We start from the raw sequence: 27,789 nt of genomic DNA on the forward strand, positions 1-27,789 counted from the left end.
CTCTACTGTATATCAAAGATAAGATAATCGAAAATATGGAAAAAAAATATACTCTTGGGCTCTTCCTCGATCTTCAAAAGGCATTTGACTCCATACAATTCAAATCATTGATTCATAAATTATCAAGTTATGGGGTGCGTGGAGTTGCACTACAACTGTTTAAAAGTTACCTAGAAGATCGTTATCAATATGTAAAACTGAATAACACTATTTCTGCAAAGATAAAGTTGAACCAAGGAGTCCCCCAAGGGTCTATACTGGGGCCAATATTGTTCCTTGCCTATATAAATGATATTGTCGATATACCTCATTCTCATGAACTTATAATGTACGCTGACGATACCAATGTTTTCTTTTCATCAGACAATCTAATATCACTTGAGGTCAGTGTAAATAATTATCTAAGCAATCTTTCGAATTGGTTAAGGCAAAATGGACTGCGCTTGAATGCAAAAAAAAAAACAACCTATATGATATTCCGACCTTTAAACAAACCTATTAGTAACATAGCTGTAAAATTCGAAGGAAATTGCATCGCACATGTTAGGGAACAAAAGTTTCTTGGTGTATGGTTTCAGGAGGAATTAAACTGGAACACACATGTAAATCATCTGATCACCGCATTAGCGCGAATAGTTGGTTGTTTTTTTAGAACAATGCACTTAATCCCATTGAGGTTAAAAATAAGTATGTACTATGCACTCTTCCATTCTAAAGTAAGTTATGGGATGTTAGTCTGGGGAACGACATCACAAAGGAATTACCATAAGTTAATAACTATACAAAAGAAAATATTGCGCTGCTTTGAAAATTACAGGGAGAATCTCCAAGACTTGCGCACTGCTCCACTATTCATTAAACATTCCATACTCAGAATTGATCAATTATATCATTTTAAATTACTTCAGTTAATACAAAAGACTAAGCTATATGAAGAAAGTTGCACCGGAAGACCACACTACAGTCTGCGAGAACAAAAGAAACGAGCTCCTAGAACAAGAACCCAATATGGAAAACAAAGTATTGCTTACCAGGTACCTCAGGTTTTAAATACCCTTGCAGATCAATTGAACTTCAGGGCTAGTAGTGCGACTTTCAAGAAACAAATAAAGAACTTATTCATAACCACCGGTCTACACTATCGAAACTACGTAATGGAGTCTCATGCCTCTGCAAATGCTTAATTTGTTCATAAACTTCTATGTCAATTATACGAGTGTATACAGCGGAATTCATTGTATCCGCATGCATTTTGTGTATGTTTTTGAGTTGTTTCATTGATATTGCTTAGTTGTGAATTTTAACGAGAGTGACCTCTAATTCTTAAAATGTGTTATGTAAACTTCTTATGCTATTTATGTTTGAATTTTGTGTTTACAATTTCAGGTTGCTTGAAACCAATGTATTGAATATATATATTGTTTGTCAGTGCTGATGTCTAAGCTTTGCACTGTCACGGACTGCGGAGGGACAAGGGCCTTTGTCAGGCTGTTCGCCTTTAGCCCTTTGCCCCTGCAGTGAGCTCTGTATCCGGCTTACTGTAAATAAAAATACTACTACTACTACTACTACTACTACTACTACTACACACCAAGCTATGGCACTTCGAAGAATAGCCATAGCTTGGTGTGAATTTCTTTTGCCGTCCTTCAGACCACTGACTGCTTCAAGGCGCGACAGATTTTACCGTTTCATTGGACATATAAAAAATGTTCAAGTCTTTCCATTAATTGATCAAAACATCATAACGTGGACGTTGGTGGCATATTGTACTGAATGACGACATATTTTGAGAGCCAAAAGAAAAGCCGAAAAATCTACTGATCTGCATCATCTAACCGTTAAGCACAGACAAAAAGGAGAAATGGGAGAAATGAAACAAAAAAAGCCATTTCATGCAGTGTTTGTTTCGCTTACAGTGTGCATCTTACACGAAATACCTTTCAACAGGGAAGTTGTACAATAAGCAATACGAATTCTGTCTCTAGATGGCCACTTCAATTTATATAGCATGGGATAGCCAAAATATTCTGCAAATCTGCAACAAATAGACGTCCAGTACGTACCTAGCGATAGAGTCTAGCTGTGGTCTTAGATGCGAGTACGTGGCTGGTCTGAAAAGCTACAGCGCCGCTATTTCAGCCCCTACAAAGTTCTTCGACTGATTGCTTCACTTAACTATGAAGTTGTTCCGGACGGATAGGAAACCTCATCCCAGCGGCGTCAGCAGACAGAAATTTTGCATGAATTAAGAATGAAACCATATCATGACAGGCAAATAAGAATAGAGAGCACACCTCTCCTTAGTGAAAACAACTTTCATCAAGAAGCTGTTTGAGCGAGCCTAGAAACCATCTTATATAAAGCATCAGGATGACACATTTCAGCTTTGTAAGGGGGGCAATGGCACGAGGCGCATTCAAATTACGCGCGCTCTCCAATCCTTTCGGATTCCCGATAGTGAATGGCGTACTTAGAAAACATATGGGCACGATATTGTATTTCAGTGGTTGCCGAGTCATTGCGGAATCGTCGGCAATGACCGCGCGGATGAAGCTGCTCGATCGGCTCATGACCAAGACCAGCGCACGCCCATACCACTCTTGAGAACGGACGCTGCAAAGCTACTACAATCACTTTCTCGCCGTATATCTCTCCTACAATGGAATACGCAGGGTTTCTCCAACGCGCACCTGTTTTCGATCGACCCAAACTTGCAACTTCGTTTGCCATCCGGGCTCCCACGATGCGCTGAAACTTTACTGTGTGGCATGAGGTTGGGCGTGGCATTTACGAATTCGTACTCTCGTCTCCTTGGAATGGCGAGCACTTCGGCATGCAACATCTGCGCCTGCGAGGAAACGCTTGAGCACATTCTATGTCGTTGCCCAGCATACCATACCGAACGACGTATTATGGAAGCCAAGCTCTGTCAGCTGGATTCACGGTCGATTACAGAAGTGAAGATCCTGCGACCTTGGCCGACGGCTTCCCATACGCGCAAAGCCACGAAAGCCCTCTTGTACTTTTTAAGGACCACCAAACTTCACGACCGCTTGTGAAAGAACTGTGCGAGGCCGTGCTGTGTAGTCTCGAGCTGACTATTTATGCTTCTCTTTCTTATTCTTCTTCTTTTCTGTCTCTTTCCGTTCTATTATTCTCATTTTCCCCCACCCCAAGTGTAGGGTAGCCAACCGAGCCAAGCTTGGTTAACCTCCCTGCCTTTCCTCTCTATTTATCTCTCTCTCTCTCTCTCTAGAAAACATATCTACGATTCAGCAAGCATACTGCATGCTAGCATGAGTCAGGGTATAAGCCGCACGAGAGACTCAAGAGAAGGGAAGGAAAAAGACGAGGTGGATAATATAGAACAGACTGTTGGCTTGAGCGGCCGCACACATTTTTTAAAACTTTTTTGGGGATCTTCGACGCGAAAATTTTGGTCTGTTTGTCTATCTGTCTGTCTGTACAATTGTCTGTTTGTCTACCCTTAGCAGTACTCTAAACGACACCAAACGATACCCCAAACGGCCGACCCCATCCACAGCGCCCACCAATATGGCTCAAGATTCAGCATTCATACTTTTACGAAGGTCAATTCAAAAACAATTATTGCGCATATCCAAGGCACCATAACAACACGTCAATATTCCGTAGGTGTGTATTTTCACTAGAAAAGGCATACATAAGTATTTTTAAGAACCGTAGCGTTTATCACTCTGCGCTGACTATGCAACGCTTGCACGAAAATGCAAGTCTCACCAACGCTTTGCTAAGACGACACGGTGGTGGAACGTACCCGTCGCTTTGCTTTCTACACGTTCTCACCGCCGAGATGAGTGCGCACGCCGCGCACTTTGTTTTCCAAAATAACTGCCAGATGGCGCTCATGTCTCACGTGTGACGCGACTTGATGCGCTCGTCCGCCGACGCTGCATGCTCGAGGCACTCTTACGCAGCGCCTGCAGAATACCATTCACTGATTTTCTTGTGCAGAACATCCAATAAACGTTTTTATCACTCTCTCCAGACGCAAGACAATATTCTTTCGACGACATTTGCGGTGTAACATGCTGAAGCGCAGCCAACTTTTTTTGTTAGTCTGTTTCTTTGGCACAAGTAGACTTTATTAAAACCCCTTGGTTACATTAAAGTGTACATTTAACTGTGCGTTATAATAGCTATTATGAGACCTTTACAAAGTAAGCAAAATATCATGATCACTTATCTCTGTCAAAATAATGCTCAGCCACTCTTCATGCTCACGTCCCATGTGGGCTGTAAATTTCGCCATGCCACGCCTTGATTTGTGTAATCATGGTTTCTTCTTTGAAGTTCAATTTGTAGCTTCAAGGTGTTGCACAGATTCGCTAGATATGTTTTAAAAACAGCAGTTATGTTATTATTATCATCAATATTTTACATTATTATTATTATTATTATTATTATTATTATTATTATTATTACTATTATTAATAAATATTACGAATGAAATAAGGCTTTCATTATAATACTAATTTATGAAACAAATCAGGAAGTAAAACGCAGAAATGGTTCTTAGTTCAAATCTACGAAGACTTCAACGTAGTCAGGGGAAATATCAAGTGCTCGTTTCCATGAAGTCCCTACTGATGAGGTCAACGTAAAATGTAAGTCGAGGAAGTATGGGGACACTATTGGTAGTGTGACCGTATTGTGGTACTTATCACAGTTGATCTGACGAAATGATACCTTGCCACTGGTAAGGCCCAAGCTCGGATAACGCCTCAGATGTCGCTCCACGAGGCTTGTGTAAACTAGGCCTGCTAGCGCCGATTACAACGGGTTGGTCGTGTGGTAACGGAACAGCGTCTTTTTCTCAATTGTGCACAAGAACTTTTCATACGAGTGCTTGTTTTTCTGCAATAAATGTCGCCGGGAAGATGGGACAAGCACTAACTTTCAACGATCCCTTATTGTTAATTTATTGCTCATATAAACACTAAACCTCTAACTGCAAAAAAGAAGGCGCGCAGACTGCAGACAGAAAAAAAGAAGGGGTGGGGGTGGAGAGAGGAGTACGTCACCGACAAATCAGTTTCTTGCATAAATCTGCATGTGCACACGCTGTCGAGAGAACCGACGATGATCGAAATGACGTTTCAAAAGGCGAATATGGGCTAAGTGATAGAAAGCTTTGCGTGTGCGAGGACAAAACGGTAGATGCCCACGTCCACCTGGCGACCTTCGCAGCCGCTGCCAAACAGATGACGTCGGCTCTCGCGCGTCGACCCACACGTGCGTCGTCACCCACATTTCTCTCGCTGCGGGAACTTTGCTTGCGCGCGAAGTGGGCTCAGTTGTCATCCATTCACAGGAATGCCGTCCTCTCAGACCATAAAAGAAGCACAGTGAAAACAAAATACGTTCGAGTATTCGTGTGTATCCCTTCCTCGTCCGCCTGTTACGCGAAGTATGCTCAGGATAATGGCGTAATCTTCAAAAATACTCGCGATTTAGATAGTCTCTTGATTATTAGGCTGAGAGAGGGAAGGACTAACGTCCCTAAACTAGGCGGGACGTCCTAGTGGAGGGCTCCGTCAATTACGACAACCAGGAGTTGGTCAACATTATCGTCAGTCTAACTACACGGGCTTCAATTATTTTCAACTTCCTTGTTTTCTGAGGCGTTTGGCGTAATGTTTCTTGATTTTGCAATTGAAGAAGAGTTCTTGTTGTTGGTTTTTTGTCCACGACAACTACATGCGCGTTGTTTCATGTATTCGTGGAATGCACTTCGCAGTGAATGGTCTTTTGAAAGTGATGATGATGATGATGATGATGATGATGATTTTGCTTTGCTGGCACTCGCCAACAAAGGTGGATCGGCGAAGAACCGGGCGGCAGGATCCTCAAGTTAGTTATGCATGTAAAATTACTAAATTGATTTTCAGTGTAAAGCAAAAGCAAATCGTAAAAATGTATGGAAATGCTACACAAGTTAGCGATCAGGCACTCAGGTAGTCTCGGAGCCGAAAATATTACTAACAATACACCGACAAGGTAATCTTTTTGTTCCCATAGCAGAGCAAACCTCCCTTTGGCTCTAATCTAACGTAATTCCTCTAAAGGATAAAATTACTGCCACCTTTATTTTTAAACCTAGCTTCTCAATAGGTTCAACCAGGTAACTTTTTCTTTAGTAGGAATATCGGTGACAGAACAAAGAGAAACGATTGATTGTTTCTAATTCTTTGCAAAAGAGACATAACGGAAATGCTGTGAGTCCACTTTTTTATGTAAGTATTAATTCAGGTGCGGAATTTTGCATCGTGATCTGGTAACTGTAATTTCTAACCGCCGAGATACACACCACTGTTTGTTCCAGCAGAATCTTAGATGCACGAAGTCTCAGATTTTATCCAATAATAATTTTTCTATTTCCTTGTGGAAACAAGCATTTCTATATCTGAGTGCTGTTACACAAGCAAGGTAAAATAAAATAGGTAAGAGTGGTCCGCTTAAACATTCTTTGGCTAACGAGTCTATCATCTCATCCGAATAAATCCCGCAGTGGCCAGGTACATATAACAAGTGAAATTTTCTCAGGTTTGCTGGTAACAAGCTACTAATCGTACTAAATAATATGAACTTCTTTGCGGCATATAGTGCAGTACATACTGAGAGTGAATCAGTAATATGAGTGCTTCTGATTCGCTTGCAGGAAGACTACGAAGCGCTAGAATTATAGCAAATAACTCAGCGAAGAATATAAGCGTATAATCTGGTAATCAAACAGAAAAAGACAAGTCGAGAGGAGTAGAGATGATGCCTACTCCAGCTTTTTTGTTTAATAGGGATGCATCTGTCGCATTAAAGTTGTTTATAGACAGATGAGTCATGTAATCTTGTAACTGATTATTCAAATATCGAAGGGGTATTTGTTTCGCATTAGACGGGAAAATATAATCAAATTCCATACAAAGTTCTGAATTAGGCATATTTGTGGAGGTAATCTGATAGATATTTACATTCAGAGGTTCTAGCAGCGCTTGGACGAAGCTAATTGAGGGGAGTGTAGTCTAGATCATTGTTTTCCGAAGACTGCGCTTGATTCTTCAATTAAAACGTAGGATGCTTGTCTCAGTGGCCAATTGTGTATGTTTAAAAACTTTGAACCATAAGTACATTAAACCGAGTTAACAAAGGTGGAAGACGTGCTTCCACATACAAAACATTATTTGCAACAAATTGGGGGAGTCCAAGACACCAGCGCAAAGCTTCTCTTTCTAATAATATTAACTGTCTCATTTTAAACGCCATGCTGCCAGAAAAAATATTACGCGTCCGAATACCGCAATAGGCCGCCCATACATCTTGTAAATCATTATCTATGTACTTCTTCGCAATACTGTTTTTCTGTTTCCTAATTTTCGTTACCACACCAAGGCACGTGACGCTTTACAGCCAACCTCGTCTATGTAGCTTTTCTTATTTAGCCTTATATACAATGCCAAGGTATTTCGGGAAATCGACCTGGGGAATGAGCTCGTTATGATACATCAGAGAATTCTTGACAAGACCCTTCAAAAAAAAAAAAAAACGGCAGAAGCGGACTTTTTTTGACGTTCAATGACATATGGATATTGTCAAGCCATGCTTCTATCATGGTCATGTAATTCTGTAATGCTTGATACAATGAGTGCAGATCACGTTTGCTGCAAAGAAAGCAATATCATCAGCAAATACGTAATTTGAATATCCCGATGAGTTGAAATGGAACTTAGCAACATATTGAATAAAACAGGTGATAATACTGAGCCCTGAGGTACACCCTAGTGTATGCTTATATCTTTTAGAAGAGCATCCACCCAAGAAGCAATAAAATTCTCTGTCTTTTACAAACTCTGCAATCCATGATGTTCCTTTTTTTTTTGGAGAGCAATAGTCTTGCATCTGCTGGATTAGGATGAATACTCCACTTTATCGTAGGCTTTAGCAAAGTCTAGAGTGACTAGTGACTAGAGTTTTATTTTTCATCTATGTATAGCTACTCGCACGTGGCATCAAGAATTTGGTAAGCCACTACAGCTAAACTTGGACGCACATGCTTCGCGTTCATCAGAACCCGTATTCATAAAAATATCTTTCTCCAGAAGTTTTCGTAACAAAATATTCCAGCTACATATGAAGAAGTGGGTTTAGTGTAGCTGGGTGATCAGTGGCAAAATGCTTCTTTTTATAACCAAAGGTTCTGTTAAATTTCGCTTGTTTAAATGAACCTTATGCCATTCTAGAAAGCGTTGCTAGTCTTGGCTGGTCTCTGGTGACGTTGGCTGCCACTTTAACGTTTAAATTTATCGACATAGGTCCTTGCTTCTATCGTTGTGTCAAAACTCAGCATTGTATGTAAAGTGTACGTCTGAGCTTCATCAGCCCCATAGTTCCGTGACACGATCCATGTGAAGTCCATACGGGCAGTGCGACGAGTTCATTCCTGGGGCTTGTTTCGCTGTGTTCTGAATGGGAGTTTCGGTCTTGTATACCTTTAGGGCGACAATGCTGCGAAATATGGGTCGTAGTTTCGCTTTTCTACGTGTATTTGGAATCTGTGTCACTAATATATGTACTCAGCTATAAATGAAGGCAAAAATTAGCTTCTTAAGGTTTTGTAAACTGACAGAAGATAGGCGGCCTTGCTAATCTGCGACTGTGGGCCTAAAGGGCGTAGCATGCTCCCGCATTCTAGCAAAGGTGTCACGGGCAGTAGAAGAAGATCATTTGGAATGATTGGCTAGTTGCTGGTAATGGCTACAAAATAGAGACAGCCAGTTCTTTGCTGTAGCCAGATGAGCGCAGAGAATAACCACCTCGTTACGTGGGGGCGTGGAGGAGCAGGGGGTTTAGCCCCGCCCAGATACACGCTCGCACACGAACGTGAGCACGAACACAGAAAATACGGTTGAACACCCTTCCCCCGCCGTTTTCCAAAAAAACGTTCCCTCAGCTATTTTACCACTAAACGGGTTTCATCAAAAGATTTGTTCTTGGATGATTCCGAAGAGTAGTTTCTTTCGGTAGTGATAAACCGTAATGAATGTTTCCTGCGCATTGATATAGGACAATGTCTAGTGCAGTTTGGCAGCTAAAACACCATTTATTGCGGATGCACCAACGTTTACGCTTGGTGGACAATCTCTATTCTAGCGACAAATGTCGAGTAGCAATGTTCAAACAAACGTTTGTGATAGCTGTCGTAGTTAACATTGAGAGCCTACAGACCTGTTTCAAAAACGCCTCCCTGGGCACCGCCATAGATTTCTTTGGGCTGCGCAAATTGGCGTGACCCCTTAAAAATGCACTCACAAGGCTGCGTCCTTAGCCTTTGTACTCCCGCGCGCACCTGATCATGGCGGTGATTCTTTCCTCCTGTGCAAAAGTGTGTACTCAGAAGAAATGGAGTGACAGTCAGAGGAGCGCCACTGGCAGGACGCAGATTTTAGGAAAAATTCATCATCACGTGTGGCCTGTCAAGGCGCGGCTGGACTAGGGAGAAACACTACGGGCGTTCTATATAAGACCGCAATTTCTCTACGAATGAGCGTAAGCGGGGAACGTGGTAATAAGGTCATGCAGGCGAAAGAAGTTCGCGGACAAAGGTATTTTCAAACATAGTTTCCGAAAAATGCCTACAGGGGACTTTGGCGCTGTGATCGTTCAGCGATCATGGGAATGATAAGTATAGTACATGGATTCGCCTAGTCTTCTTGCTTGTCAGCTTCGAATGCGCTTGTGGCTTTGTTTACTGTAGGGTTTTGTTTTTGTTTCGAATCAAGGAACGGACTATTTTGAAATTCATGGACATATTTGAGTTGGTGAGCTTAAAAGGTTTACCTGGTGAAGCGTTTCTCATAAACCTGTGGAGATTGTCGTTTCCTGACAAAACAGAGTCAAGCCAAGCGAAGAGAAAAAGAGCCGAAAGTACGTATTTTATACAAATCCATGCAATATCCATTATTCTCATGATCGCTGAGGCGCGAAGCATTAGAGCCCCCATGAACAATAGCGCCAGAGTACCCTCTAATGTATTTATATTAAACTATGGTACTTCTATCACGGATGATCGCTATGAGCGACATATCGCTATGAGAGATGATCGACTTAGACGAAGGGTGTCAGCTCATGGTGTTTAAGACGTTGACAGAAATGCACTTCTCGTATAAGTTGCTTGAAGATAATTATGGGGCGATGCTTTCGGAGGTGATTATTGTGCATAAAGTTGAGATAGTACTGAGACTGATTGTGGTTGTGATACTTATATATTTTTTTATTCAAAGGATAGTGCTGAGACCGCTTGTGATATATCGGTGATTCTTCTTTATAGCTGATATGAGGTTCCAATTTCCGGGTTAGGTTTTGACTTCATAATCACAGCTTAATTAGCTATCGTCTCTGGTGTAGAATTTTCTTGTCGGTATTGCCGCCTTGAATCCGCTTAAAGTTGTCTCAACTGTGCTTCAGCTTGGCGTTTTTCCCGCTTAGCCTTTGCTTCTTTAGCCCTAGTCTGTGATGTAGAACTTTGTTGTCGCCGTCACCGCCATGTATTCGCTTCCTTCTCTTTTGTCTCCGTGGTAGCTTCCCGTCGACGGCGACGCTGATACTCAGCACGTCGCGCTTTCCTGCATTCGTCTTCGTCCACATGAGAGAAGAGAATGTGTGGTATAGAACGATGTCATATATATATATATATATATATATATATATATATTGTTGGCAGCAGCGCCATCACATCTACAATTACCCGCAGCGCCCTCTGTTGCTTATAAGTTGAAGGTTACATGGTGTTACGGGCAGACGGGAGACGGCGGACATCGTGAGGTCTTAAGAAACTTCGGCCCTAAAATTATCAACAATCGCGAATGGCACACGTCGTATTTGACTCAATCACGTTTGTTAAGATGGCGCACATATTTTTCTTACAAAACTTGGCTACCAAACCAGACTGAAGTTCAGAGGCACGGAAAGGCTTGAAGCGATCAGAAGTTTTTTCGAGAAAGAACATCGCTGAAAACAAGGTTTTGTCAAGTTGGCTTGTCCTCATTAGGACGACGGCGTTGCCGTGACAAAGAAATGTTCAATTGTCAAAACATTGGCTCCACCTACATTCTCTGTAATAATATTGTGAAGCATTTAGTTGATCCTGTGTATTTAGTGACAACATTAGAAGTAAAGACTCACAAAGATTCAAAGAGCGGCTGCATAAATTTCTTTAGCAGGAAGCATTCTAAAATAGCTTGGCACCATTTGAACTACATGCCAAAAGTGAAAGAAGCTACAACTATGAAGCCGATCAACTCGAAATAAAGCTGTTTGATAAATGCATTTTCTGGGCAAGAGCTTGGCTGCCGTCTCCACCAACTAAACAAGTGACACCGCACTTCGTTCGGTCGAGTCAGGCTTGCAGAAAACTTGGTGTACTTATGTACTCATGCACAATCAACACCGTCTCAAACAATGGGTCGAAGTTTTTGCTCACGTGTTTCCTTTCGGAAACCCTTGAGAAACCTTCGCGGAACCTGAAATCACCGGGTAAGCACACTTCAGAGCCGCGAAAAACATGTGTTGTCCGATTAAGCCATCTTTTACAAATGTGTGGTTCAATTGTTCGGCGTAGCTCGCTGCGGCTTCCATTCTCTGCGCACCACCACTTGCTGTCTGTATCTCTCCCGTAGTTGGCATGCACGCCAACCGAGCAAGATGACTGAGGGCGATCTAATTTTCAATATCGCTGAGTGAGGGCCTAGAAGGAGAGGAGGCAAGCGCTACGAATTCAAGTAATCGCTTCCCGCGCTTCGCCTGATTTAAAATTCACGAAATAAAGAATAAAAAACACATATAAACAAAAAAGAGGTTCTTTACAGGGGTACCAAATTTTTTAATTGGTAAAGACTTGTGAAATCTAATGAATGCGAGCATTCATATCAACCTCACTCTGTTTAACCTGATCTAAGGATGCCCAGAACCGGTAACCGCATGCAGCGTGCACGTTCCTTGAAACCGAATCCAGTGCCACGTTTCCTAAGCCTCCGAAATCTCCATGAAAGAAAATTGGTAGATATAAAAAGTGCATTCGTAAAGTCTCTAGAGGGTGTGGCCGTGACGCAGTGAATAGCGTGCCCCGCATCTGTTGTCGTGGACCGACGGGTTACGGGTTTGACTCCAGTTGTCGAATTATATATATACCCCATCTGATCATGTCCAATTTTACGGCATCACTTTCATGATGGAAAAACGTCACTGATGTATTTGTGAAGCCTGGTATGAAACAGTATCGTGGTAGAAGTCTCATAATAAAAAATCTGTCCATCACACCAGGCACCACCCATTTTCTCTATCTGTTGGTCAGTACCCCTTGAGATGGGGCCGCAACAAAAGCTAAACTGATTGATGATGCTTAGCTGGCGTCGGGGTCTGGGCTGCGGAGCAAGGCCTACTAGGATTGTACAGTGTGCCAACTATCGTTCGGAGTCGGACATGACCCTATCACGTGGAACAAACTTGTTGTCTGATCAGAAAATTTGCATTGTAACGCGAAATTTCTGGGGGCCACTTGCTGTAGAGTATGCGGTCCAGAAAGAACTCTGTCTGTAACCTTCGCCAAAACTCTGTCTGTAACCTTCGCCACAAAAACACCTCTTCCTTATTGAGTGATCTGTTTGTTCCGGGGTACACTTGCTAATTCAGCCTGTAGTGTGCTATGATTGCGCATACCTTCCTGTTTCGTTCTTTATTATCGGTAACTTGGTAGGTTGCAGGAGTCCATTAGTAAGTGATAATTTGAGTGATCGATTGAGCCTATCTGTTCCCTCTGCGTCTCTGGTAAACTGTTGCCCAGACGAGCAGAATAATTCCCCAGATCCTCCTGCTGTGTTATATGCAGGGACGGCCGTCTCCGGCACCCTTCACGATTGATAATTTTTCAATGCTTTTGGATCCTCTGATGACCATCTTAAGCCCCCTGTGGCTGATGGCCACGTTTATGGGCGCTTCCTCGGCCTCCACAACCTAGACGACCCCGACTGTGCATCGCGCCAAAGGAATGCCGTGCTCCCTGACCGGTCACTACAGTGCGTGCCTTTTTTTATCTTATATACCGCAGCGACCGTGTATAGGACGTCCAAAGGGTTTGACTGTTGGGTGAATTGGTGCGTTGACATTGAAACCATCGTGAGTAGTGCAGCGAAAATGACATGCGAGAAGGAGCAGATCAGTACAGGCGCCTGTCCTCGTCTGTTTATGCTTGCGTGTCGTGTTTGTTACGCTCTCACAATGGTTTCTATTGAACGTCCAGTCAACCAGTCTGCCTAGCTTGCAATGTGCCTGCCTTCTCCTTACGTCTGCTTTCGTTAACAGGAGGGTCCATGTTTTGGGCGGAGGTACTTTTCTTTTGTCCCTCATCTGTCGCGGTTTGTCTAGTGAGCACGCTTGATCATGCTTGATCTCGTAACCCAACCTCGGTCCTATTGCTCTCCCCGTTTTAGATCCGAGTGGCCTGGGATGCTGCGCAACAACAGTAGCCTCAGTCAGCTCATCGACAGTATCCGCTTAGAGCAAATCTGAATTCGAAGAGGTCATCGGAAAACATGTCTGAAAAGTGTCCTGATTACAGCGCTTCAGCAGAAGACGCGATAGCAGAAGCGCTCTCCTCTGCTGATGAGCATCGTCTCAGAACTATATTGTCGGTTCCCAGCCAGCGGTGCTGTCTCAAATAAGTCGCGCGTTGGCCTGCACAAAAAATAATGCGAAGCAAGTGATCATAGGCGTAACCCTTCCACCACGAAGCTCTTACTTCGCTCAAGAGCTTAGTGATGTGTTTCAATGCCATGATTCCAAAGTTTTAACAGAGCGAGTGACCCACATGCTGCGGGATGGAACCGTGGCCGTGCGCGGTGGCTGCATTTTCGATAGAGGTGAAGTGACTTGAGACCCGTCGGCTTAAGATTTAGGGACACGTTAAATACCCCGGATGGTCATAATTTCCGAAGATCTACACTGTGCCACCTCTCTTATCGTATAGTAGTTCTCGGACTCTAAAGCTGGATAATGATTCTTACAGCTCCGTTGTTCATATTCGTCTCGCCATGCCCATTCGGTATTAATTGGTAGGAACGCACAAAGCTTTCAGTTATCTTTACACTTCACCATAGAATGTTACTACACTATTATTATTATTATTATTATTATTATTATTATTATTATTATTACTATTATTATTATTCAGCAGCGTAACGTGAAAGTATTTAAATGTTACACAGAAGCGATGGCGTTGCTAATGCTCCAGCGAGCTAAGCAACGCCAGAGGGCACAATCTCTTCTTCTCCACATTTCGAGCTGTAAGAAATTCCAGGAAGGCCACTCACCGTAGGCTGGTTAGAACAATCGCTCGCAAAGAACCAGTAAAAACGTCCACTACTGGTTGGGGACCTTACTTTTCACGCCTTCAGTGCTAGTACCTCTTACCGACTGAAATAAACCAGAACCTCACTGAAATCGTCCACCATGGTTGCTCAGTGGCTGCGTGCTCGACTGCTGACTTCAATAGTTCGTTCGTGTCCTCGGTGGTCGAACACGTATGTTATGTGGTGTCAGTGCACGTTATTGAACACCAGATAATCAAATTCTCCTTGATATGGCATCCATCATAATCATATTTTGTGAGTTTGTCAAGTAAAACCCTGCACATAGTTGTTAACATGAGCTTTAGAGGTGCTAATATGAATGTGTCAGTTAGGCTACACCATAGGCTTTTGCAATCTGTTTTTAGATACGGACTGCGCACCATTTCAGTTCTCGACTTTCCAGCGCATAAGCGCGATATATAACCAGAGGTCGGCACTCTGCGTCATCCCCTGGGTGACGACGCCTCCACGCCGGAGTCCAGTTGATTAAGGTTCCACGTTCACCAACCGAGGGGCGCTGGCCCCACCGTGGTGCAACATGGTGCAAGCTTGCATTGGTATCTTCGGGTGCGTGCTTGTGCAACACTGAATCAACGCCACAAGGAGCGTCATTTTGGCCTTGGCAACACGGCCGTTGGTCTCCACTGGGTAGAAAGCGATGCCATCTAGTTGGAGCTGCCAAATGGGCGAACCTGATATCACTCACCAAAGTTCGGGATTCACTGGAAGGGACGTGATTTAGTGCTAAGTAAGTCGAGCAGCCATCGCAGGAGAAGTCGCCTACTCCTGGCCGAGACCCGCAGTGTGCGAGCACCTGCCGAACAAAGTGATGAGTCTAAATGGCCAGTTTATTTTATTACTTAGTAATGTTGTCTACTGTACTAAAACAAAATTTTTTCTTCCTATGTTCCCATCATTCTCGACCAGCCCACGCACATCACGGGCGTGATGCAATACTGCGCAAGCTGGCTATCTCGTAGAAAGGTTCGGTGAGAGACATTAGTGTTAACAATGGCTTGACACTATTTGGGAAAGTAGTGCCTTTTGAAGACAAGCGATAGTGCAGTGTCGCCACACCCTCCGTATCGCACCGGAGGAATACGTTAAAATCCACACAACGGTATTGTTCTTCTAAGTTCCGCTGTCACTATATCACCACGCATTTTCTCCACCTCTACTCGTGATTACAGGTATCGATTAGGCGTGTTGCTGTGTGCGGCAGTACATTTACATGATGATCACTTTCTCGTTCTGTTTGCTTTTTGATGCTTGAAAAGGCGTTACGTAATAGGTGAACCACCGGCAACTGCTTGGAGTAATGCATGAAGAAGGCGTCAATGGGGAGACCTCAAGTAGAAGTCTTCATCCTCACCCTTGAAGCCATATTAAAAGATACCTGTGGTGGTAACTTTGCGAGGTATCTGAGTGCAAAGCTGGAGGATACGGGTTCGATTCCCAGCCACGGCACTTTGATACTTCCGGGCGAAGACACCCGTATACGTTGAAGCACCCCAGGTGGTTGCAACTGATCCGGAATCACCTCTACGGTGTAATCGTACCATGGCTTTGGCACGCAATACCCACGAGCTGTTGTAACCACTGAAAAAAAGAATTACTCTTGGATAGTGAAGTATCTTCCACGGTGGTTGGCAAAGCGGTTTCACTTTCCTGTTTTAAGTCGTTGCTCTACCCGCATGAACGGGAGCAAGCTGTAGCCTGTTTCAACATCTCCCAATTCGATCGAGCTCTTTCTCACGCCCTGTTACATCTTTTGTGGTTCTTGTTTTAAAGGATGTGAGTCGGGTGCTTCGGGTCAAGGTTTCGGTTCCTCTTCTCTCGCTCGGCTGAGGCGGATCCAGAGGCCGCTTTTGTGTCAAGGCGAAGCCACGAGGTGCTTCGGTGACACTGCGCGCACGACACCATGCAAATAGGACATGCGATATATACACGCTCGCCCTCTTAGACTTGCGAATATCGGCCGAGACGAGCATCCTATACCTTGACGCGATGACGATGATCTACATACCTTCGGCCCGAGGGCATTATGTTTTTCGCCTATTAATGCTGGTTCCGCACAGATCTACTTTTATGTAATGATGGCAACGCGAAAGGCATTTCGGCACGCGAGGAACGGATGGTCGGCAACCACGGCTGGCATTGGATACCCAAGTTTAAAACAATGAGAACTAACAGACAATGCTGCCAAGAAAAGTATAGCAGCTAATATTGAAGTTATTGTGCTGTAATCAGGAAGAAATAAAAATGGATGAAAAGATTACTTGTCGTGGGCAGAGACGGAACCTGCAGCCTTCGAATATCACGCCTGATGCTCTACTAACTGAGCTACCATGGCGGCTATCTCCCTTTCATTTTTACGGTATATATGTGCATTTAAACGCGGGAGAGCTAGTCAGCACCTCAGTTATCCCGCACTCGCCATAATGGCAACACGTGGCGCTGACTGACTCTCTGATGCAATCTTGTTACTGAAGAAGAAAACTCGAAGAGTTAATGACGACGCAGCGGCCAATAGAACAGAAGGCAGCATCAACATGTGGTTCATCAGAGAGCAAATAGATAAAACCGAGTTGAAAAGAAAAAGAACAACTTGGAAATGTCGCATAACGTGTAGGACCCTACCGGTTATAGAGTGACATCACGCACTGAGATAATGAGAAGCACAGCCGAGGAGGACACAAGGTTATATGGGGTAAAGGAATTATAAAGTAGACACGCAGAAATTATTCTTCACATGCTTACTGCGGTGAGTTTGAGTAGGCGAAGCTGGGGTCAAATGCACCAAAAACATAAAAATTGTAATTTTTTATTGATTTGTCACCGTTAAACACGACTCCAAAACTTTCCATGGGGTATAATGCATGTGGTACGTAAGAATGACTATGTTCCCACAGCTCAACAGTTTATTATTTTTTTAATGCACAAGATTTCTAATTTTGCTCCAACCTGCATGGCGAAACGAGATGCTGCATGAGGCAAACGCAGACAGGACGAAGAAAATTCGACCCTGCAGTTCTTGCAGTAGACGCACTTGATTGAAAGTCATTCCATGGGTCCTCCGCAGTCTTCACAAGCCGATTCCTTGCGCACTATATGCATTCAATTCAGACAAAACCCGGCGCTGTGTTGTTCCGCAGCTCCTTGCGTATAAGGCACTGCCTGTCTTTCTTCGTGTTAATGCTTTCTTTTGTTCAAAGCTTGTACTTCATTGAGTTATCCAACTATTGGAGAACATGAAAATTGGGTATATGTTCTTGCGCACCTGTTTGTCCTATTATGGCAGTTTAGATGCAGAACTGCACAGGCGTTTCGTAGCTTTCAACTTCACCTGCCCCGCTTCGTGAGACGATGAATTTAAAGCTTTGCTAGATACAGATTTTCAAGCACTTCTTTTTAAAAATTCTATGTTGGAAAAATGTCATTAAAGTTTCATCCTAAGACGGGCTGGTATTGGCGATTTGAGGCGAAACATATGAGCACCGTTTGCGTCGCTGAATGTGGGAAGTACGGAACAATGGGTGCTTGGAGAAGTGTGTGACATTACAACGCTGGAGGACATTAGCTTATAATACTTTCAAGCACAGGCACTCATCCCACTGACAAGTCAACTGAAGTGGAACGACGAGCTTTTTGGTTATTAATAGTATCCGAAGTATAGTGCATCCAGGACGGGAGAGAGCAGAAGACGGACAGCAGCGCTGTGTTTGTGTTGTGTGTTTTCAGCTCTTTCGCATCCTGGATGTGCCATACATCGGATACTACGGTCACTCTGAACGTAGGTTTTAGCGGCTTCTACCACGAGGGAACAATAACTGGTGCCATCGAGTTGAGACATCCTCTCAAGAAGAAACCGTGAGGCGGCCATTGCAATGATTCACACATGGCGTGGTATACCCGTGTTTCTGGAATGCACGCATGAATTATGACACGCCTCTCGTTACTTTCATTCGTCCCGCTCAGCTGTTGTTTCCTCAAGTAGTGGGTCCCCTCGTGTCACGTTGCTGCACGTTCCTGTTTTCGATTGGGATAAAACAAGGTCGAGTTGCATATAGCTAGCGTCAGGACTGAGTGCCCCTCGTGTGCCGACGTCATGACGTAACCTATTACCGGCTTTACTAAATCCCGTCAGTTATACAGCAGTTCTGTGGTTATCTTCTCCCTTAACCACCAGCTTTGATCCACAAGATGTGTTGTAGCGGATATTTCGATTGATTGATTTATTTGTGGGGTTTAACGTCACAAAACCACCATATGATTATGAGAGACGTCGTAGTGGAGGGCTCCGGAAATTTCGACCACCTGGGGTTCTTTAACGTGCACCCGAATTTGAGCACACGGGCCTACAACATTTCCGCCTCCATCAGAATTGCGTCCACCACAGCCGGGATTGGATCCCGTGACCTGCGAGTCTGCAGCCGAGTACCTTAGCCACTAGACCACCGTGGCGGGGCGTAGCGGATATTTTGGAAATTTCTGTTCTGCGAGATACTTTTTGTCCTTCATGTCCGGACACGAAGACACACTTGTGCAGCACGAATGAACAACGGTTACGTTGTTCATTGCTTCACTCATTGGGTAACTGTTGACAGCAAATGCGTTGCCTAGAGAGCTCCACGGTGTTACTTGTTCACCAACTTTGCCAACTCTCGTTAATAAACTAGACGGTTTTGATGCATATTGAAACCAAAAAACAGCGCGACAAAAGGAAAAAGTGCCTCCCAACATCCCGGTCTTTTTTCAATTCCTGTTCTTCAGGCACGTCCAGGTTATTTCCCGGAAAAACTTAATAAATACTTCGAGACGAAGGAAGAGTCCAGTGCCGAAAATAAATCCAGCCAGGCTGCCGAAAAAAAAAAAAACGCTCGTTCCGGAACCATATATCGGGCACGTTCCTTTTCTGCTTGTTGGTCGTCCGGCCTTCGAGTGGTGTCGGCTTTATGGCCCGGATCTTGTTGCTTTGTAGGCTGCGCTAGATTTTGTCCCGCCTGACTGCGTGCACAGAACAGACAAGCATTTAATGTTCGTTCTCTTTATTTTTTCCTTTTTTTGTTTTCTCTAACAAAGGGAGCCTGTTACGCGTCCTCTAACCTTGGTTTCTTTCCGTTTCGTTTCAGTCCATCAACATGCAGCCAAGGCTACCTGTGATATTATTATTGGTGAGTGTATTTTACACTAGTTCCCAGTTTCTTTTTAATCGAAGGGAGACTGAAAATTGCCAGCCAGAGAAAAATCTGATTTCCCACCTGCGCAAGGCTATTTTTGACTAATGAATGAATGAACGAATGAATGAATGAATGAATATTTTTTTCTGCTTTTCACTTGGCAGAGAAGTGCCACTAGCATACTTTAGTCAACGCAATGCATTGCTCAGAGCCGTACCCAGTAACTTCTTTTGAGGGTTGTTCATGTATCAAACGACCAACTTTAGCAGCTGGTGGTCAATCTGAAGGTGTGCAAATACTTTGCATTCATTCGAAATGTTGAAGCAGGAACAAAATTTGGGGCTATTTAGAAGCTCCTTGACGCCCCCCAGTTACGGCCTTGATATCGCTCAACTGTTGTCGTTGACACTTTATTGAAATGCTGTAAGTAAAAAGAAGTAAATACTTAAGTGCACCCCGATGCTTTCTCAAATGCAACATTGAAAGGAATGCCTCGAGTATTAACTTGCGTGTTTGACTTCAGGCTGAGCTGTCATTTAGCACACAAGTCAATTTTCCTGCTGACAGCAATATGAGCGGCCACTGAAGACCAGCGCCTAGTCTTCATTTTCCAAAGAGCAATGTTGCCGTTCTTCGCGGCTTGCCGCGAGGTGTAGCCAACAAAGCGTTTACATTACAGGCGTGTTTAAGGAGCCACTCATGGAGTGGCGGTAATGTGTTCAAGCTTAACAAGCCGAGCACAAACCTACACAAGGATAAAGACCACAAGGTTGCATAAACACTGCAACTCAGCGGGCGGTACGGTTACCGCATCGTTATATAATCAGGAGCAGTCGTACTAAGTGTCCACGCCTTCACAATGTCGAGCAAAAAAGCTTCTTAAAATTTAGTCAGCGTAATAAATAAATTTTTTTAGTATTAAAAGCAGGCAGTGGCGTAGCCAAGAGGTGGCACACCAGGCCTGTGACCCCCCCTTCCCAAGATTTTTTTTCGCTGTGGCATACAGAGTGCAAAATGACGAATTTCATGTCCGGCCCCCACTTCAGATCAAAGAGGTGTTCCCCCCCTCCTCCCTGAAAAAGTATATCTTAATGGGCCTCTGAAAGCAGGTAGCCTAACCACCCGAAAAGAACAGTCGAGCTGCTGGAAAACCCTATGCTTTTTCACTATCGGGGGCAGGATGATGATATCACGTAAACAAACCTGCTGCGGACGGGGTTTGCCACAAAGTACACTTTTTAGTAAACAGCGCGCACCTGAAGTTTTATTTATTTATTTATTTATTTATTAAAAATACTCCCAAAGTACAACAGTACTTTAAAAGGGGAGGCGCAAAAAGAACAGCGTTATATGAAATACGTAACCACGAAGAAAGATGAAAAAAACGCCAGGCCTGCACGGAAGGTGCAGCACAGCAACAGCAAAAGACAAGACAAGCTACAAGAGCGGCTCTCAGAAGCTGTGTTCCAATTCTTAGACAGCACGTAGACAGTCTACGAAGATTGCTTAGAAGACAGCATCGAGCTCATGCTGTCCGAGAAATGGAACACATTTAGACGGCTTTTGTGCGACAATGCGCCACCACGCGTCGAGAAAGAAAGCTAAAATAAACAAAAGTAACAGTTGTATTTTTTGGCTTATTTCGTGTTGAAATCAAAAACAAAAAAACATTACTCACATTGAGCATCTGGAGAAGCATCAGCTTGTGTGCAGACGACCATTCGGGCGAGATTTGATCTTCCTTAGCATATCTGAGTGATTCGCTGAGTCGCCATCTTGTTTAGACAGCAAAGTAGCCTGCATCGTATTTGTCTCCGATGCGGTCTTCTCGGAGCTGTCTATTTTGCCGGCTACGTGAGAACTGGAATTGGACTTAAGATGGCCGCCGTCCATTTAGCTCTCTATTTAGCCGTCTACGGTGAGTATTGGAACACAGCCAGAGTCTTTTCTAAACACTTATTGGGTGGCTGCTGCAAGCACACTTGCTTGAAGCCCACTATGACATTATAATAAAATATTAGGGTAGTAGGCTGACAATCGCTATGGTATTTTTTGTCATTCTTCTTGAGAAGAGTTGTATTCACTAAACTATTGCGAGGAACGTTCTGCCAATTGTTCACGCAGTGGCTGACGATGATGAGGAACCATGGCTGAAGTAGGTATGCGCCATATTTATTAGCTGAACAAAAACAAGCTCTTGTAATGGGTTGAAGCATTCGACGACCCCCTCGTTACGCTATTCGCATGGTGCGACGTCTGCTTGTTCTTTCGCTGTTTTAAAACGCTTTATAAGTTGCATTAACGCGATTTCTTTCCCGACATCAAGCCTGCCTAAGGCAAGTTTGCCAAGACCCAAGTACCAGCATGGCTCAGTGGTAGAATACTGGACTGACACTCAGTGGACCTGGGTTTGAGCCTCACTGTGTCATTGGTACTTCTTCTTCTGATTTTGCGCGATGTGCTTACGGACACCGGCGGCGGCAGCGGACAACTATGGCGCTGCGTGAGACCCAAGTTGTGATCTCATAAGAGCTTTTGCTGTAGAAGAGCTCATTTTGTTGTTGCTGCTCTCCCGACTTGGCTCTAATTGTATTCTCGCATTCCAGGATTCGCGAGTATTTTGCATGGTGCAAACATATTTTTTTTCTCGATTTGCGTGGACAAGATGAACATCTGGCCGACAGCTACTCTCATGAAGGCCGAAAACTTGGCGTTTTTTCAACAATCTTGATTTGAGTAGGTAGCAAAATTTCTCCAAAACTCGTGATATGGATTAATGCGAACGTAGAAATTGAGAGAGCGGAAGAAAGTTGAGTTTCGGAGGCGACCGCGCAAGTAGGAAGCACGCCATGCAAAGAAACAACAAGCTCGAAGCAGTCAGCGTGTCGGGGCATAAATTTCACTGCCAGCGTAATCTCGAGGAAACACGACGTCACGCACTGTCTGCGACCGCGCGGAAATATGCCACACGAGACACGATCCTCGGAAGGGCACGACAGCGCATCAAGAATATGAACGCCTCCTCGCCTAACAGTTGTATGCTTGAACGGGCAGAAATATCTTGCCATATGCATAAAACGCCAAAAAGCCATGGCTTGACTCTTATAATAGTCTGCAAGCAGTCAGCAGTGCCCTTGGCTCCCAACAAGTACACAGCTGGGATTCAAGCACGAGAAGGAAAAGAGAGGAAAATATGAGACGGCTTAACGTCGTTTTCCGCTTTCTTGCTTTTTACTCTCCTTACCGCATTTCACAGCACATGGTGGCCATCTGGTCTAAGAACTAGCCAACCTCCCTGTCCTTCCGTTGTTTCTTCCTTCCGCCTCCCTAATGCTAGGATTGAAGCGTAAGCAAAATGTTTTCATAGCATGTGTCCTACTGAAATCGGAATTGGCCGATAAAGGTAAACAAATATCCTTCTTCTCGGCTGCTGACCCGCAGGTCCCGGGTTCGAATTCCGGCTGCGGCGGCTGCATTTCCGATGGAGGCGCAAATGTTGTAGGCCCGTGTGCTCAGATTTGGGTGCACGTTAAAGAACCCCAGGTGGTCTAAATTTCCGGAGCCCTCCACTACGGCGTCTCTCATAATCATATGGTGGTTTTGGGACGTTAAACCCCGCATATCAATCAATCATTCTTCGACAACGGGAAAGCTTTATTGTCGCCTAAAGCATGTCTTGCTTCCCTATGTCATTGTTTAGGTAATGTCGATGCCGCAATTTATGTACGTAGAGACTAATGCGAGACCAAGCTAAAAAGTGTCACGCAGTTTCTAGACCTGACTGCATGCCGAGGAGGCTATTATACGCAAACTGGGAGCCTTGCCTGCATCAAAACTCCCATTCTAGGTGTTCTTATAGGCGTGACGAAGAGGGCGTTTGAGAAAGCCCGCTGTTATTTCACGGTCACATCGGCTAACGTACTTTTTTTAATGCCGGGCTTCGCTCAACATCGACATCATCCCGCATTTCCTTTCATTGCGGTCTTCGGCACTTGAATTCACGCCTCGGCAGAAGAAATACAAAAAAGCCACCGCCCAGCTGGATGAAAAGAGAAGTCTCACATGTTTCGCGAAAAGTAAAAGACACCACTGATGAGATCTGCAAAACGTGACTTCTTCGAAGCCGGCTTTGATGACGAGAGTGTCTATGCTCATTGGACAGAAGAACTCGCCCAGTTGTTCTTTGCGTTGTTCTGCTCCAAGTCCTCAAGAGGCCTCAAGTACACCGATTGGCCGAAATTCAAAATGTTAATGGAAGACTGCTGTACCGACGGCTCATCATATAACCTAGAGGACTCGATAAAGGATGTCCTGCAGAATACCACGCATACACATTTCACTAGTCACAAGCGCACCGATTTCGACATCGAGCTTGAGAAACTTCGCGCAATACGCCGTCGTGCAGAACGAAGGTACCGACGGACAAAGTGCATGGATGATTTGAGGCTGGCTAGACGCATTCAAAAGAAAATGCAGCGGCACATGGATAAACTGGCTAGGCGACGTTGGACATCCTTTTGCGAGTCGTTGGATCCACGAAAGCCCCTATCACTGATATGGCGAACTGTCCGGGGTCTTAGCACAACCTTGGGTCAGTGACACCCGTTTACATCTCTGGCACTTCACCTTCGATGCAGAGAGATTGACGTCGCAGAATCTTTCTGTAGAAGAATTGCCGGTGATTCCAATTTCACAGTATCAAGAACGGGAACTTTTGACAACCCACCGCCCTCACGTGATCCCCGTATGGAATGCCAGTTTTCTATGGATGAGCTAGAGGCGGCTCTGGCTCTGTGCAGACGTTCTTCAGCACCCGGTCCTGACGGCATTACCTATCGTGCCCTTTGTAATCTTGGAGACAAAGCTCGGAAGGCACTCTTACGCCTATACAACGACTCCTGGCAGACTGGTACTGTTCCCCAGGCATGGAAGTCAAGTCGCCTCATTCCACTTCTAAAGGCTGGTAAATCTCCTTTGGATATTGCCTCATACCGTCCTATCGCACTTGCCAGTTGTGTGGGAAAAACGATGGAACGAATGATTCTAACACGAATGGAGTGGTATTTAGAGCACTACGAAATCTATCCAGTATCCATGACCGGATTCAGGCGCGGCCATTCGTCAATCGACAACGTTGTTGATCTGGTGACATATGTTCAACACCAGAAAGCCTGTAAGAGACTGTGCGCTGCCCTGTTTCTAGACGTTAAGGGGGCTTACGACAATGTCACCCATGAAGCCATCCTTAGTGCTTTGGAAACAGTAGGTCTTGGTGGCAAGATATATATGTGGGTGTACAGCTACTTACAGCTGAGATCATTTTACGTGATGACAGCGAATGGCCCAACACCTGACTATTACAGCAGCCGAGGAGTTCCTCAGGGAGGAGTGCTAAGCCCTACCCCTTTCAACCTAACTCTCATTGGTCTAGTCGAGCAGCTACCTAGCACTGTAGAACTTTCTGTCTATGCTGATGACATCTGCATTTGGACATCAGGTGTGACAAGGCCTCAGCTTCGCGCCCGCCTTCAGAAGGCTGCTACAACGACGTCATGCTATCTTCGTAAACAAGGCCTCGAGGTGTCCTGCGGAAAATGTGCAGTGGTAGCGTTCACGCGGAAACCAATGTCTGCTTACAGTATATCGATTAATGAAGAATGCATATCGTTCAGCAGAAGCCACAGGTTCTTGGGAGTCATAATAGATAGAAACCTGTCGTGGACTCCACACGTGAAGTATGTGAAGAAGCGGCTGATCGCAACATGCCACATGCTCAAATTCCTTGCAGGAAAAAATTGAGGCGTGCCAATACCATCCATGCTACAACTGTACAGAGTGCCGTTTATCGTATTCTTACGGTACAGCCTACCTGCAATGTCTAACACCGGCAAGACCAACCTGCGCGCAATTCAGAGCATTCAAGCCCAAGCACTTAAGATATGCCTTGGAATACCCCGCAGTGCTTCAACGGCTGAAACCATTGCCATCGCTCAAGATTACTCGATAAATACGCATATTATTACCGAGGCAATGCGCATGCACCTCAGGCATTATGCCAGGACCCCTTCTCACCACCTGGCGAGCCTAGCTGCTGAAAGGCCCCGCACGACGTACGGCACTATTGTCTCCAAGCATCGTTCATCGTTTGCTGAGACATACGCACCGGCATCAAAGCCACTGCTTCCTCCTTGGAGCTTGAGCCGGCCACGAGTTCACTTAATGATTTCAGGAATGAGGAGAAAATCGGACTTACCGACACATGCCCTGAAACAACTGAGTCTTTCAGTGGTTACCTGGGCATAGTGGTATAGGCGGCAATGATTCTGCAGATCATGCTGCTCGCACGTCACATAAAGAAGCGAACAGCGTTCCGATACCGCTTTCAAGAGCGGATGCGGCGAGGCAGATTCGTCAACTGGCCCGCAGTCTCACACTGACTGAGTGGAACACACCAAGCATACGACGTACACGACTGCACGAGCTCGACCTTTCACTACAACTCCGGCCTCCACCCGGCCTACATCGACGTGAAGCTTCGCTTCTCTATCGCCTTTGGCTGGGAGTTGCTTTCACGAAAGCTTATACCACGTTAATCAGAATTACTGACAGTGCGGCGTGCGATGTTTGCGGCACCGACGAAAATATCGAACACCTGCTGTGTCATTGTCCTCGATTTGCCTCAGAGAGACAAGTACTTGCCAACGCAATGCGGCGACTGGATGATCGGCCTCTTTTTGTGCAGGTGCTATTACAGCAACGTACACATGCCTCGACAGCCCACAAGGCAGTGAAAGCCCTGCTGCGTTTCCTGAGAAAGACAGGCTTGTGTAAACGCCTCTGACATGCGGTAGAGTTCTACACGCTGCAGTGAAATTACTGTCAGTCTCTCCCCCACCCCCTTTTTTCCCTCTCTTCCCTCTTTCTCGTCTTTCTTGTCCCCTTCCTTTATCCCCCAGTGTAGGGTAGCCAACCGGATGTCTTTCTGGTTAACCTCCCTGCCTTCTCCCTTTTTGTTGCTTCCTCCTCCTCCTCTGCGTTTCTTTTTTTCTTGGGTTGCTGCCTTGTGAGCAATGTTTCATTAGTTCCAGACATAAAGTATACTAGCAAATATGAGGACTCGGTGACACCTGTATATTTCATTCGGCAAAGTTTGCGGGGGCACGTCACATATGTTGATGCTCACTGTCAGGCGAGATTCGTTATAAAGCAAGCCATGTAAGTAACAGCAGCATGCTTCAGCGACAGAGGAAGACATCTGCGGCAAATCATCACCAAAAGCGTATTTTCCTCCTCAAGTAGCTGCAGAACAGCTTAAAAAATCAATTTTTATTTGGTTTGTTTTTACCATGACCACCTCTGGTCAACGCATTAAGTACACATTGCTAGGTAGCACCTCCATCAGGCCAACATTTTCATTAAGGTGCTCGAGGTATTGTATAGCTTACGTTATTCTCTCGGTTTCCTCGGATTGAAGCACCCGGATTTGGCGTACCTGGCATGTGTTCTCAGTTTTGGCCGATCGCCCAAAAAGGACGTTATTTGCTACAACGCAAGAAGAGCACCGCAGCAGCAGCAAGGAAGAAAGGCGAAAAGGTCAAGCAGACGCGCTTTCGGTTTGCTACCTTACTTCGAAGAAGAATTCAGAAAGAAAACACATAATGAATAAAGGGACTGTAAATACAAATGAGCTCGGAGCGTCACCGAAAATCAATACAAGCGAGCGTGACTTCACTATCGAAAGTTTGCTGAACAAGACTAACCATAAAGGCAAAAAGACGTCATAGAGTTCGAAGCAGAGAGAGACACGTCATTACTGTTACAACAACAACAACAAAAGCAACCCAAGAAGACAACGATGAAAAGTGCACACACACGATCCTTGATAATCACGACTGACTTTTATTGGCCGCAGTGCATGAAAGAGTAGCATATGCCAAAAATAATGATCTCGTGCCCTTACCTTTCGTTCGTAAGAATGGCTTACTCATCTTACAATACAAACATAGAAACAAAATCACTGCATGTCAAGCTGCTTGAAGATAATTATGGGGCGAAGCTTTCGGAGGTGGTTATTTTGAATAAAGTTGAGATAGTACTCAGACTGATTGTGGTTGTGATACTTATATATTTCTTGATGATGATATGTGGGGTTTAACGTCCCAAAACCACTA

The 27,789-nt window shown here is 44.6% G+C and overlaps 1 protein-coding gene across 2 annotated transcripts in view; it reads left to right on the forward strand.

The window, feature by feature from the left end:
- pio (zona pellucida domain-containing protein piopio) overlaps positions 1 to 27,789 on the forward strand; it is a 200,088-nt gene that overhangs the window by 40,181 nt on the left and 132,118 nt on the right. The window contains exon 2 of one of the 2 annotated variants that reach the window (XM_037423643.2): positions 19,571 to 19,612. The exons of the other annotated variant lie outside the window; for it this stretch is intronic. Coding sequence (XP_037279540.1) covers positions 19,580 to 19,612 — 33 coding nt within the window. The 5' untranslated portion in view covers positions 19,571 to 19,579. The remainder of the gene's footprint in view (positions 1 to 19,570; positions 19,613 to 27,789) is intronic. 2 annotated transcript variants of the gene reach the window in all.

Source organism: Rhipicephalus microplus, chromosome 4 (genome assembly GCF_043290135.1).
Source record: "Rhipicephalus microplus isolate Deutch F79 chromosome 4, USDA_Rmic, whole genome shotgun sequence".
Taxonomy (NCBI): Eukaryota; Metazoa; Arthropoda; class Arachnida; order Ixodida; family Ixodidae; genus Rhipicephalus; species Rhipicephalus microplus.